This window comes from Trichoplusia ni, chromosome 13 (assembly GCF_003590095.1).
Source record: "Trichoplusia ni isolate ovarian cell line Hi5 chromosome 13, tn1, whole genome shotgun sequence".
Lineage (NCBI taxonomy): Eukaryota > Metazoa > Arthropoda > Insecta > Lepidoptera > Noctuidae > Trichoplusia > Trichoplusia ni.
In genome coordinates, this window is record NC_039490.1 from 10343605 (window position 1) to 10357485 (window position 13881).

The following is a 13881-nucleotide window of genomic DNA, read 5'->3' on the forward strand; positions in this document are numbered from 1 at the left end:
TCGGCTCGTGAAAAGGGGTTTGTAGTAAATCCTTAAGAGTAAACGCATATGGGTTTATTTGGCCAACATTTGGCTCGTTACAACCAACACCATCTTGTTCTTCTTCATTAGGCTTATTGATCGTAACTTTTATGACTTGATAGTTATCAGGGTCATTTGGCTCATAAGTATGGCCAACATTGGCCACACCTTGTCCACAAGTCGGAGCTATGTATTGTCTAGATATTGTCTGTCGTTGCTTATTCCAATTATTCTTAACCAAAGCAAACAACGTACGATTATAAAACGATTTTTTAACAAACTTTTTAACATATCTACAAAACGAATACTGTTTATGACTTAATCGACTAAACTGAATTCCACATCGAGCGAATCGATTTAAACGATATCGATTACGAACAAATCGATCGGACGGACTGGAGAATCGATTGCCAGTTGGTTTAATCGATATGTTGACAACTGGCATGGGATCCTCCTCTTCATTTAGTGATCAGCTCCTGACGAACTCCCAAATGGTCTCGGTATGATCCTCGGTCACACCTATGTTCATGAGTTGGGACTTGGAGACCAGGAACAAGGACTCGCCATCGATTTCGTGGTCCTGAAGGACTGAAACTGTGTCCTTCCAGTCGAATTTCAGGAGATGTTGCGATAGATCGTCCACCTGAAATATTGAAAATATAATTTTATTAATACCTAATATGACTATCACATCAGTCCTTAACTATACAATTATAGTACTTATATATGTAGAAATTTTTGGTACATTTTACTGTTAGAAATGGGTTCCTGAAAAGTCTACCTTAATGGTGAGTGGTAGATCTTTAACATAATCATTTGAATTCAACATCAGCCTAGCCTTTTCTTATTTTGTTAGGGTGGGCTTCCAGTCTAACTGTATGCAGCTAAGTACCAGTATTTTACAAGGAGCGACTGCCTATCTGACCTCCTCAACCTGAGCAACATGACATGCCTTAGATAGACTGGTTGTCCGACTTTCTAGCTTCTGACTACCTGTAACGACTATCAAAAATGTATAAATGACAGCCGGGAGCTACAATTTAACGTGGGTTCCGAAACACCCATGAACTCGTTATGACAGAGATGGTCAACCATTCACGGATCAACCGTATCAACTTGTGCAGTTATAGCTTAGAAATGAAATAATTTATTCTGTGAATAGGATAGACGTCAACACTTTTACATGTCATTTTTTAAGCTAGCTAGCGAGTGCAATAAAAATATTGAGTACTGAAACGTCGAAGCAAATTCAGGGGTCATCGCCTCTTTTCCAGTCAAGACAATGTAGTTTTCCACAATGAGTAAATAAACGCAGTGGCTTTTCTGGACTGGCCTTTTAGCCACGAGCTTCTCTTTAAACCCATTCATCTGTCCTATATCAACATATTATTTAAATAATAGGTACCAACAAATTGTAGCATAATAAATATAAATCTGAACTCACCGTCCAACTCTTAACAGTAGTCTGCTGTAGTTTGTCAAAGGGATTACTGCTTTTCTCTTCTACTTCTTCCTTCTTCTCGCAGTTGAGTAAGAGATAGTGGAACGGCAAGAGAGGGATGTCAACATTACTTTTCATCTCCTCTTTCATACATTCCTTTAACGCGTCAGTTTCATCTTCTTTGCTGTTCGTGTATAGAGTCTTTTCTTTCAATGGTTTTCGAATCTGAAAGAATTATTTAGATACATTAGAATATTCTTTATTGCACTCGACATAAGTATTGGATACAAGTAAATAGTTACATGGTGCCACAATGTCTTCATTTTATGTTTTTTTTTTTTAACTAGTTGTTGCGCGCGACTTTGTCCGAGTGGTCATGAATATGCTAGGCATTACCCGCGTACCCGCCCGATATAAATCGATAATGATCCCATGGGAACAAAAAATCGGGATAAAACTGTGTTAATCATAAACTATACGTGTACTTGTGAAAGAGGGACAAACATTCAGACATCCATACATACACACATACATGCAAATATTCTCGTTTATTATATAAATTGCCTGTTTAAAGATATTATACATTGACATTAATTGTTAATACTTACTGGGAAAGCGAAATTCGATTCTTGAATCACATATCCATCGACGACATGCGTCAAAATAAAGTCTTTATCCTTATTCAAAACTATCTTTTCACCCTCTTTCTCATCACTCTTTGTTTCACTTTTCACACTAGTTTCTTCAACAACTTTTTCAGGTATTTTTTCTTCTAGTGGCTTATTTTCAATAACTTGTTCTATCTTTTCTGGAACAGGGATTACCGGTTTAGGTAGATCAACCATGACTGCCTTTTCGACCTGTGTTTCAGTCTGGATTACAACTTTTTCAGGTTCAGGCTGTACATTTTCAGTCTGAACTTCAGTATTGACTATATTTGTGGCTAGATTTACATTTTCTAGTGTCTCTTGAGGTTTAATAGTTTCTTTATCCTGTAGCAACCTGCCTCTTGCTTGCGTATACACTGTATTTCTAACTAATTTATCTTTTTCACTTAATGAGGGTGGCACTGGTTCTGGCAACTTTTTAACAGCGTTGTCCACTTGTGGGCTGTCGACTACCATTTGTGGGACCAACATTTGTGGGTTAACTTGAAATGCTGGGCTTGGTGTTACATTTATTACATTATTTATACTATTATTAGCATTATTTACAGTCGCCGGCTTATGTACAGGGCTCGTATTAGTACCTATTTCGTTACATAACTTGGTTATTGTTACACCCTGTTGTGGTACAAAATTGGGTTTTAAATTCGGTTGTACGGCCATTTTCTTTTGAATCTCATCTGGAGATTCACTTTTTCTCTTTCTATTTAAATTCGGATTTATAAAATTCGTGTTTGTTGCTACATTGGTCACGTTTTGCTGATTTTGTTGGTTTTTATCAGCGTTGTACCCTTGAGGGAGTGATTGGACCGGTATATGTTGATTTTGAGCCTTCGTTATTGCACTAGCTAAAGTATTAGTATTATTATTCTGCACATACCGCCTTCTCGGCTGTATCGGTCTACAGTTGTAATTTTGCGAGAAGTTCCTAACAGGTACAGTGCTCCCAACAGCGGCATTCATTTTGTTCGCTTCCGAAGGCGCAATTTCACGAACTTTAGCTACTGGTTGTACATTTATAACATTGTTAGGGGACTGTGGCACTGTTTGAGGCCGAACTGTGTTCACGTTTTGCGGGTTTGGCGGTCTTTGGACATTCTGGAATATTTGGCCAACATTTGCTTGTTGGATTTGTACGTTTTGCAAGTTGGCCAACGTTTGCATGTTCTGCATTTGGTTGATGGCCATGACTGGGCGTGTTATGTTGACTTGGTGAGATATTTGCGGCCTCATGTTCATGAACACTTGTCTCTGTACATCAACTTGGTTCATTGGTTGGTTGGCCACCTGCCTGGAGTTCTGATTCATCATTTGGTTCTGTATAACATTATTTGCTTGCATCTGTCCGTTGGTCTGCACATTCCTATCATTTGGCACATTTTGCACGTTCTGTTGTACATTCTGGACCATGTTTGGCACAATGTTGGCTATCTGCATTGGCCTCATCTCGTTTTGCGCCAACATGTGTTGTTGGAGCTGGAAGTTGGCGTAGTTCTGCTGTAAGTACAGTTGATTTTGGTCCATATGTTGTTGTACTTGTGGTACGATGTTGTTTGGCAACTGTTGGACGTAGACCACTGGGTTTGGTGGTTGCCTGTTCTGCATCCATGGTGGCGGGTTCTGAGGGTTGATGAAGAACGTCTGGTTGGGCTGGATTTGTTCGCCTGGAATTTAGAAATAACAAAAGATTAAGGTCACTGTCATGAGATACGAATGATTCTGCTTACTTGTGACTTTAATACGACATTAAACTCTTTAGTGCGAATTAGATATTGAGTAACCGTTAATAAAAAAGGTAAAAAGTCGGTCCAGCCAAATAAAAAATTACTGAGCCAAACTTGATGAAGTTTTTATGGGACCTAATGACAGCTACTCCACACAATCAACAATAACAACAAATAACTTAACATAACTTCTTCCTCATTGAAGTCGGTTAAAAACATCAACATTGTGAATGTATTGATTCATGAATAAACATGGAATATTAAATTCAGTTAATAATAGTTTAATTTATAAGAAAAACACCTCAAACATTTAATTTACATTTCCTCAACATAATACCATACCAAAACCATATACCAGTCTACAGAATATTTACATTATATACCATATACGCAGAAACGATGCTGGCCAATGGCCATCCATCGCAACAGCACTCACCGGGTTGCACCAACACTTGTGTCTCATACACAAACCTCACTGGGCAGAGCACCATCTGTTGAGACATACCCTGGCCCCTGGAAATGGAAATACAATAATTAGAGACGAATAAAGATTGAGTTTATTGTTTACTTAAAACTATAACTTTATTACTACCTTACAATTTTGTGGGGCATATAGTGTCTTAAGCTTTTATGTGTATTTGAAAATAAAGACTTTGGTTTGATTTTTTGAAGTATTTATTCAGATCAGATGAGAAAGAAAAGACGGGGTAACATACAAGGAAATTACAGAGCTTCAATTATTCAAGGAAAGAGAGCTGGTTTTTGAACTTTTTAAAGGCACTGGTATACAGGTCCAACATGCAGAGGCTTTGTTGAGACCTTAATCTATAATGTGATGGGGCACCTACCAGGAGTCACTGCTCTATGGGAGAACAGACATGAATAATCCAGTGGGAAAAGATTGCTCTATGTGTGTAAATATAATTAGGCTATTGTACTGTAAGATTCTATGTGGGCCAGTTCCTAAGATTTGACACTGATTTGAACTGTGGCACATACTCTACACATGATAAAATAAAATATCTCAATTTTATTGTTTCCATGTTATGCTAAAAAATAAGTAAAAAAAAAGGACTGCAGCGTTTCGTGGAGTTTAAGAGAAACTCAAATAAGAATGATCTGAATAGAATTTATCAGAACAAGTATTTATCAGATTATAAAAAACACATATTTTGATTTAGCCACAGTCGGGGTGGCCACACACAGGTAGACTTATAGGTCTGCTTTATTTTGCAGACGGTGTTATTATTTTGTAATTTTAGGATTTGTGAAATGAAGAAAGTACCAAAGTACAGGTTTTTTAATTCAACAGGAGATTTTATTCAAGAATATAGAAATGTGTAGGATTGTGTTTCTTTACTTTGATTTTCAAATACTGTGTACTAATTCTATCTTTTTATTTATAGAAAAATAAGCAATAGTATGAGACCGGTTTCGAATCTACACCACAAATACAGTTATTGAGCTGCCAGGTAAACCCCAAAACTACTGTAATCATTATTATTATAATTTTCCTTCATACGCTGCTCTTATATGAGGCCTTTCCCTAGCAGTAAACCACAATAGGCTGAAACGATAGATTGATTTTACAACCCTATGATTATGTATGAGAATAACCATAGAACACATAGGAAATTAAAGTATAATGTTAAATAACTCACCCTATGGGGTCCGACTGGCTTATTTGTTGCTGCATCTGTAAACAGAGGAAACAATACTATTTAATATACAAATCTAACAGATTTATAGCAAATTCGCTTTATTATCATAAAACGGTGAAAGAAAATATGGTGAGTTAACTTGGGTTTCAAACATTGGAAAAAGGAATCTCTTGCGCTGAGCAAATGTGATGATTTACATAAAAAAAAATGGTTTTTATAGAGGGTTTTGCTTGGCATTAGCATATTTCCAAACTAGTGTTAGTGTTAATACTATTAATAATTATACCAAAAACTTATGTGTTTATCTAAAATTGTGTTGCAGTTAAGTATTAGGTTGTATTTCCACATCACCGCTCAGCTGACTACTGCTTATAGATGAAGTAAGAGAGAGTATTTTAGATTTTAATTTTCAATAACAATTACATTTAACTGTGTAAAATGACGAAAATACATTTAATATCAGATTTATAGTTATGTAGCCTAAGGCATGCACACTTTCATAAATTTAACTTAGGCCTAAATGTACCTCTATTTAAATAAGAGAAATTCGGTTAAATAATACGTGATATCATAACATTATATTCGTAATAGTAATATTTGTTAAATTCGTTATTAATTTCAGGATGCATACATTCATACATATTTATCAAGAAAAAGCGCGCTTGACAATATTTTTTGCGATAAGGTTACGAATCGTTTCCTATTATTTTAATTAGCACATTATCGTAAATAGAAAAAAAGAGAATCCAACCCAGTGCCATTTAACACACCTCTTTAATATTTCTCGATTTTGACATTCGTAAAAACAAAAGATACAATTAAATTTAATTAACAAAATAGGCCTATAGTCTATTTCAAATTACGATTTACTCATATGAAAAGTCAAATTGTAGTGAATAAGGGTGTCGACGTGCTTCCGAATAAATCTGAACGATTTTACATTGCAACAAAAAGAGATTTATTTAAGAGCTTAGATAACGCCATTTATCAATTAAATCAAACGGTTATAGAAGAAGAATAATTAAAACTACTCTTACCTGTACACTATCGATTCCTATCATGGCCAAAACATAAACAAATGGCAGATATCACCGACGTTACGAGATTATTTCTGATTAATTTACACTTTACAACAATTTTCACGGACATTTCTGAATTAAAATATGCGAAAAATGTTATTATCTTAGTAAATCAGTATTTTTTAGTACATAAATAAGGTTTTTTATTGTAATTTCGTTGAAATAAAGAGGAAATGTCGTAATCGCATTTGGAAAAGCCCGCCATATTTTTGACGTCGCTCGGCTTACTAGTGACGCGCGTATTGTTACTTAAATAGAGATGGGCTGTATTACTAAATACTAAATTTAAATATTGACCAATTTCAATTTTAAATTGACGAAGTATTTAAGTACTGGAAATACTTGTATTTTTAGGTAAATGTGTCCTCATTGTCATTTTTCATTTCTATAAAAATTACCTGTAGTCATTGGTTCAGGTATCAGCAGTACATTGAAGCTCAAATTATTTTAAAACTTAGCTTTGCTTTGCTTTTATCATTAATTCAAAACTAAGTATTGCAAAAAATAGAGTCTAAATTATAGATGATAACTTTTTATTTTGCTATAATTTTCTAGAATTTTCTTTTTTTACATTCGTATTGATTTCCTACTAAATAATACAACGTAAGGCATATTACGCTCACACACACATACAAGCAGTAGCAATTAATTATTCCATAGATAACAAGCAATTATTTTGCTTGTCAAAATGGCCGAGATTCACGATCACCGCGACAGCAGCAAATTAATCCTTTACACGAGGGTTGGCACCCCGTGTCTACTAACAACTTCTACCTATAAATAAATAATACACTAATTGTATCGCTATCTCTTTCTAACCGGAAAGGTTAGAGGAAGACGGAAGACACGTTTTGTCAACTCCTGATAGTTTGCGTGCGATCGATGAAACGCGGATTTTTTTGCGATTGTAATATGATTTATTACTTACTATTGCAATAATTGAAACTTGAAAGGAAATATAATAATATTACCAGCCTATGTACATCCCACAGCTGAGCTCTTCCCGTATAGGGAAGCTTTGAGTATTGAAAGGAAAGGGAATATAATATGATAATCATTATCGAATGTAAAACCATGGATGAAACGAGTCGCAGCGAACCTAATAAAGTAGGAGAAAAAAACAGCACTTTAGCACCAAAAAGTGGCACTGATAACCAACTAATAAACGTGAAAAGCCATAGAGAAGAATTAAAATCCTCCTTCTTTTCGAAGTGTGATGAGGGCGGAAAAAAAAAACAAAGAAAAAGAAGAATTCAACATTGCCCAGCACAAAACGTGGGACCTTGTAAAGGCAAATAAGATGTTATCCAAGAAGTAAATATACGCCATTTTGTAATAATGAAAAAAGAAACACGAGTACAGTAGTCAATGTCAATGGCGGATCATATTACCTTTACAAATATTATATTCTATAATAAAATCTGCGATAGTACAAAATTTAGCTAGTCAGGTGTTTTACTTCAATTGTAAACGAATTTAAATCATAAGACCTACGCAATAAAGTGTAAGTTGCTTTGAAGTTAAAAATAAAAACGTATTTTTTTTAATTCCGAATGTCTTAGGTAAGTACTGTACGGTTTATAAATAATTTTCAAATCGATATTTCTGAATATGAGGAATAACATAGTCTTAGTAATAGTGTTGTAATACATTGTTAGGGCTGTTGTCGAATAGAAAGGGGACACACTTGTGTGCCAAAAAAAATATGTTTGGAGATCACACAGAGGGTCGAGGGTAACTAATGCTAGGGTGGATCTAATTAAAAAAATGATATACGAATAGAGGTGGAATACATTCCGTTTTGTACTTTGTTTTTTTTTATCTTAAAATCGATTAAATTTTAGTAAGTTCTTTTAGTAAGAATAGTTTTTTTTATTGTAATGTCTTTTTATTTTTGTATATCAATAACAAATTGCAACGGACCGTTTAATTACTCGTAATCTACATAAAAAAATGTTAATTGCCTTAAAAATATAATTAAGACAAAAGTAATTAACAAAGGCGATTAGTTATCTAAATCGGTCCGGCAGTTTTATAGAAGGACGGCAACAAACGGATGGACAAAAACCTCGAAATAGGCTTCCACAACCACCATCTTTAGTCCCTCGTAAATCTCCGGGGCATAAAAAAAGATACCATATTATTCCGTCCATTAAATCATCAAACACCAAACTGAACTTTAATCACCAAGAATAAGGTTTAAAATCCAATAGCGGATAAAAATCCCTTGGAAAACAAAGATGGTTCGAACACCAATAGAATATCAACTTTAACACTCAGTAAATAGAGTTTATTATGTATATAAGGGACGCGTGTAATAATAATCCCTTTGCTGGAACGATGGCAGACATTTTAGTTTTTTTTTTGTCGGTCTATAGTGATGTGATGAGTGCTTGGGTATCGATGTTTTTATTATTATTAATTTTATGTATTTTGTGTTGATTAAGATTTTTTTATTGGCATTGAGATGAAACAAGTTGTATTTGTTATATTAAAAGTTTTTGGTACGGCATAGTTTGGAAAATTTAGGTGATAGTTCGACTATCTTGGGCTTATAGATGTTTTGTAAATTGTTGCAAAAGTAAACAATAAATAATAATCGTACATAACTGACGTGATGCTGGGCAAGTAGTTTTACTTAGTTTTTTTTATAAAATAGCACAGCACATTTACATAGTCAAATTAGTTTTAGACCTTGACTAGCTTAGCCTTGGCTAGCCTACAGCTATGCCCATGGAGGTTTGTCATCGCATTAAACTAACCAATGGTCCTATGTCGAAGATCGAGCTATCGCCACATGTTTCATCAAAATCGTTTCAGCAGTTAAGATGTAAGAGGCACAAATTTTAAATTAGTTGAGAATTATTGCAAGGCTTTTATAAATAACTTAATTTTAAATAGCCAGCAACTATGAAGATTGCAGTGCCCCTCGCAAAACCGTTTGGTAAATGCATAGAAACATTTATTTTTGTTATTCTGTACTAATGCGGTAAATAAGCATTTTTATTTTACAAATTATTGCTGTAATAAACGTCACAAATACAGCTAAGCCTAAATGCCTATTAATTACGATTTTTATAATAAATAACAGTATTTTAATACAAGTCCATCGCAAGAGCACATTTAATTACAGAACAACCGATACTAATAAATTATATCGATAAAACACATGTCAAAATTACAAAACTATCGATAATGTAGGGCGCCACAGGGGAACGGCATACCCCGCCGAGTTCTCTATAAATAAGTAGCCTGCGCCAGACAGAGACAGAGCAACAACTATAAACATAGCGAGAGAGAGACGCAAGATAATCTTCAATCAAAATATGCAAGTAACAGCATTTTAGCCTTTACTGTGAAGTAATAAGATTCCACGAAATTCAATATGTCAGCGCAAAATGTCATTTGAAGCCATCTTACATACACAATTTATATGATAGGCACTATATCTACACTCCAAGATGTCAACATAACTATACTATACATCATGAATTGATAATAAATATATAAATAAATAATTTCTAGAACAAAACACATTCAAAAACGTTTTCTCGAAACCAAAACACGTTCTCAAAACCAGAATCACAATAAAAAAACTAACGGAATCAGTAATTGAATTCTAATTTCAAATAACCGTGACGTCACGCTCAAAATTCGAAGTTATTTCAGTGTTACAACACAGTACGTGGAATAAAATCTGATATTTTGACGTTTTCACACGAAAATACACACTGAAACACTATTACACTTGAATTTAAGTATGAAATATTGTTCGAGACACTTACCGTCACAGATCCACAGCAATGGTGTCTTCTAAAACGTCAAAAAACTATAGAAAACGTATCAAAACGTCACGATTAAACTCACTCCGGACATCTTTCGAAATGGAATGGCTGCACGAATAACATAAAAGATACGGCCACAGAGTATAGCTATCCTACCACGAAACCACAAGCGATAACGACGGAGCGACAGAAAAACGACGTTCCCGTACAACGCGTATCGATTTTGTTAAAACCCTGTTATTTTGGTACGGAGGCAGCCGAACCAATGATAAAACAGTGCATAACAGCGCACGGTATTGGACGGAACGTGTTTCGAAATTCAAACACGTTCCATGACCCCAATATCCTCAGAGCGTGTCTAGTAAACTAACCAAATATACCTCCGTCTCTGTCTAGCTTACGGAGATTAATGACGCGTGAGAGTGGGAAGGCGAAGAATTTTTTTTTCGGATTTAAACGGAAAGGCATCTTGAAATTACTTTTGAAATAGTAATTGTTTTATAATCAGCTTTATCTAAAGTGAGTAAGGTTCATAATCAAGTATTAATATTGTTCTTAACTCTGTGATCTCATGCAAGTAGAATGGCCGATAATATTAATTATTCACAAGATTTGGGCCTATTTGCAGAGTATAAGTTTATGTTACATTGTTATATTATTATTTATTGCGGTATTTAACTGTTTTTTGTAATACTTATTTATTGAGCCATGTTAAAACGAGTTTTATTTAGTTCAGAACAATAACGTATTTGCGTAGATTAGCGCTAGCCGACGGCGACTTGATGGAAACCTTGCTATAAATCTAGATTTCTTTGAGAAAATTGTCTTAAAAACGAAAGCTAGATATTTTAAAATCAGTATTAATTGTAATTACATGATGTCTAAGTCGTTATTTTTCAAATATTTCGACGTTATCTCAAGAATTGGGTATTAAACACACGACTAGAAAACGATCTTTCTCGCGATGGAGAATGAAGAAGTCTCGTCAAATCCTTTTTATAACCTTAAAACATGTTTACTTCATACGAAAACAATCTCTTGCTTTCTTGTATCTCTTAATTTTCTGGAAGAAAATAAGAGAAGTGTTTTTTTACGAGAATTTTATATTTTTCAGTCATTTTGTCACAGAGTACCTAATTGTAACATGCTTTGGTTTTATTTTAAACGATGTATGTTGTTTTCATAAGAGCTTTAATGATTCGAAACAAGGTATTTTGAATTCTGCCAACGTCAGTTTGGCAGTAAGAATAATTTTCCCGCCATTGTGTCAGCTCATGATTAAGGACTCCGGTTGGGTCCGAAACCAGTCGGGCACTCCCAAATTGGTATAAAAATCTTGAATGTTAAGCAGTAGAATAATATTCATCCTGTTTTTTTTACATATCATGCAATTTTTAATCGAATTACTAAACGTCACAAACGTTTTCCTTTCTTAAGAACTGTTTAAAAGTTCTTCTAGGTATTAAAGCAATGCCAAATGAATGCCTTAATAAATTAAGAACTTCGTTAAACGAAATGCTTGTCAAAATGTCTATTATTTGATCGTTGGGCCTTCCAAACCAGCTCCGAAAAAGCTAAATTTTTTTCAATACGACTAAAAACAACGTGCTTTAGACAAACAAGTTTGATGATCGAGGGAGTCCTTTAGAAGTTTGACAGATGACAAATTTGTCTCGGACGAAACTGGCAGTGGTCTCACATACCTAAATTTTGACAGCTTTTTCGATAGTCATCTTTGCATAATCGTAAAAATCTTGGTGTGTGATCCACGAATACTTGTCCTGAGTCTTGAGGTGCTTGAATGTAGTGAAACACCCCGCGACACAAAGTTTCAAGTCCTTACGGTGCGAGTCATTTCGTAAGAAAGAAAAGTTGCGAAAATGCCCCTAAATCGATTTTCCTATTTTTTGTTTTTAGTAAGTTACCGGCAGGCGGCAAGGATCTTGAGCGCTCGGCGGAAGAGTGGGGATCGCTTTGCGCATCGTAAAATAAAACGCCAATCAATAAATTGTGCGTAAGTACTCGTCGTCTTGAGGTGCATGCAACTGCAGCAAGCAATCACGAGTGACGGCTATATGACTTGATGCGCTGAGGCCGCCGCGCGCCTCACTTCATACCGCAAAAGGGACACAAAAAATCACTTCTGCGCAGGTGAAGGTCAGCGCTCAAGATCCGTGCCGGTAACTATACTAACTTACCAAATCACTGCGTAACCTTTCTTGGGCGAAGTTAGCTCAGTAATATGGTAAGTTCTGTGTTAGTTTCAGCTTATACCTAATATCGAATATACCTTATTAGCATTAGCACGCTCCAAGTAACACTTGACAGTTCAACAATTTCTGATTTAGGTTACCGAACTTTTAATAAATTTCTTATCGAAATAAAGTCATGTTAAATAGTGAGTGGGAGGGCCCCGATTCTGCTATTTTACAATGGCCAATGAATGAATAGCAATTGGATTAAATTTGAGATTATTCCTATTCTCTTAAGCATTTTGCCAACACAATAATTGCTAGTTAATTGTATTGACGTTAGGTGTATCGTCCCTTATTGAATTTACAATTATTGTGTAGAAAAATGCTTAAGAGAATACGAAAATTGACATTTTAAGCTAAATTTCATTCATTCATCGGCAGTTGTAGATAGCAGAATTGGGGCCCTGATAAGCGTGGTGATCAATTTTTTTGGCAGTGAGACAATGAAAGGCTGGTATATCATTGTATATACACGGTGATTTTTTAGTCGTCTTACAAAATCAGCCCAGTTCATGTATCCGACGTAAAATACCCCTAGGCGCGATTATTATTTTTTTATCATCAACTAAGATTGAAGAGCTGTGTTTCTAAAAAACTACGAATTGCATAATAATATTGAATAAAAATTGCATTTTATTTTTTTTCAAATCTCATAAACACCTATTTTTTTTATCATGAACGTGTTCTAGTCATTGGATACATGAACTGGGCTGCTTTTGTAAGACGACTAAAAACTCACGGTGTATAAATATGTGGTACTCTACATAAACGTGTGAAACGTGGAAAGATCTGAATGATTTTCAACCGATATTAAAGGAGGAGGTTCAAAGGACGTTTATTTTTGTTACCTCAGAACTTCTTCTTCATCATCATCATCATCATCTCAGCCTATCGCTGTCCACTACTGAACGTAGGCCTCCCCCAAAGAACTACTTACTGAACACATATTTTTGATTCTTTTTAACACGCTTTTTTTCATTTAACGTGTAGTGGCTTTCATTTGGTGCCATAAAAATGTCACTAAGATTGGCTTAGTAGAAAATTTCACTAAGTTGTTTAATTGTAGTAAAATTAGTTTATATATTTTCGTTGTCACATTTAAAAACCTTTCTACCTCAGTAAGCGTTCAGGTAAAGCCCTGGATGATTTATCTTCTCAACTCAGCCCGCCAGAACGAAGTTCACCTCATCAGCTAATTAATGAAGTACATTTTAGTACGTCACTACAGTTTCCTTCATTTTATTCTACGT

General features: G+C 34.9%; 1 protein-coding gene across 1 annotated transcript; it reads right to left on the minus strand.

Moving 5' to 3' along the window:
- Positions 1-476: 476 nt before the first annotated feature.
- Positions 477-10996, minus strand: LOC113500041 (transcription factor SPT20 homolog). The gene is made up of 6 exons (XM_026880699.1): positions 10377-10996; positions 5513-5547; positions 4288-4364; positions 2071-3791; positions 1466-1687; positions 477-664 (listed from the first exon to the last, which is right to left on the minus strand). The coding sequence occupies exons 2-6, from the start codon at positions 5545-5547 to the stop codon at positions 491-493; spliced, it is 2229 nt and encodes a 742-aa protein (XP_026736500.1). The 5' UTR covers positions 10377-10996; the 3' UTR covers positions 477-490.
- Between the last annotated feature and the right edge of the window lie 2885 nt (positions 10997-13881).

Coding starts and splice junctions, on each gene's coding strand:
- LOC113500041 (XM_026880699.1), bottom strand. CDS start 5,547: ATGCAGCAACAAATAAGCCAGTCGGACCCCATAGG. Junction 4,365..5,512: donor AGCCAGTCGGACCCCATAGG/GTGAGTTATTTA, acceptor TTCCATTTCCAG/GGGCCAGGGTATGTCTCAAC. Junction 665..1,465: donor CTACTGTTAAGAGTTGGACG/GTGAGTTCAGAT, acceptor TCAATATTTCAG/GTGGACGATCTATCGCAACA.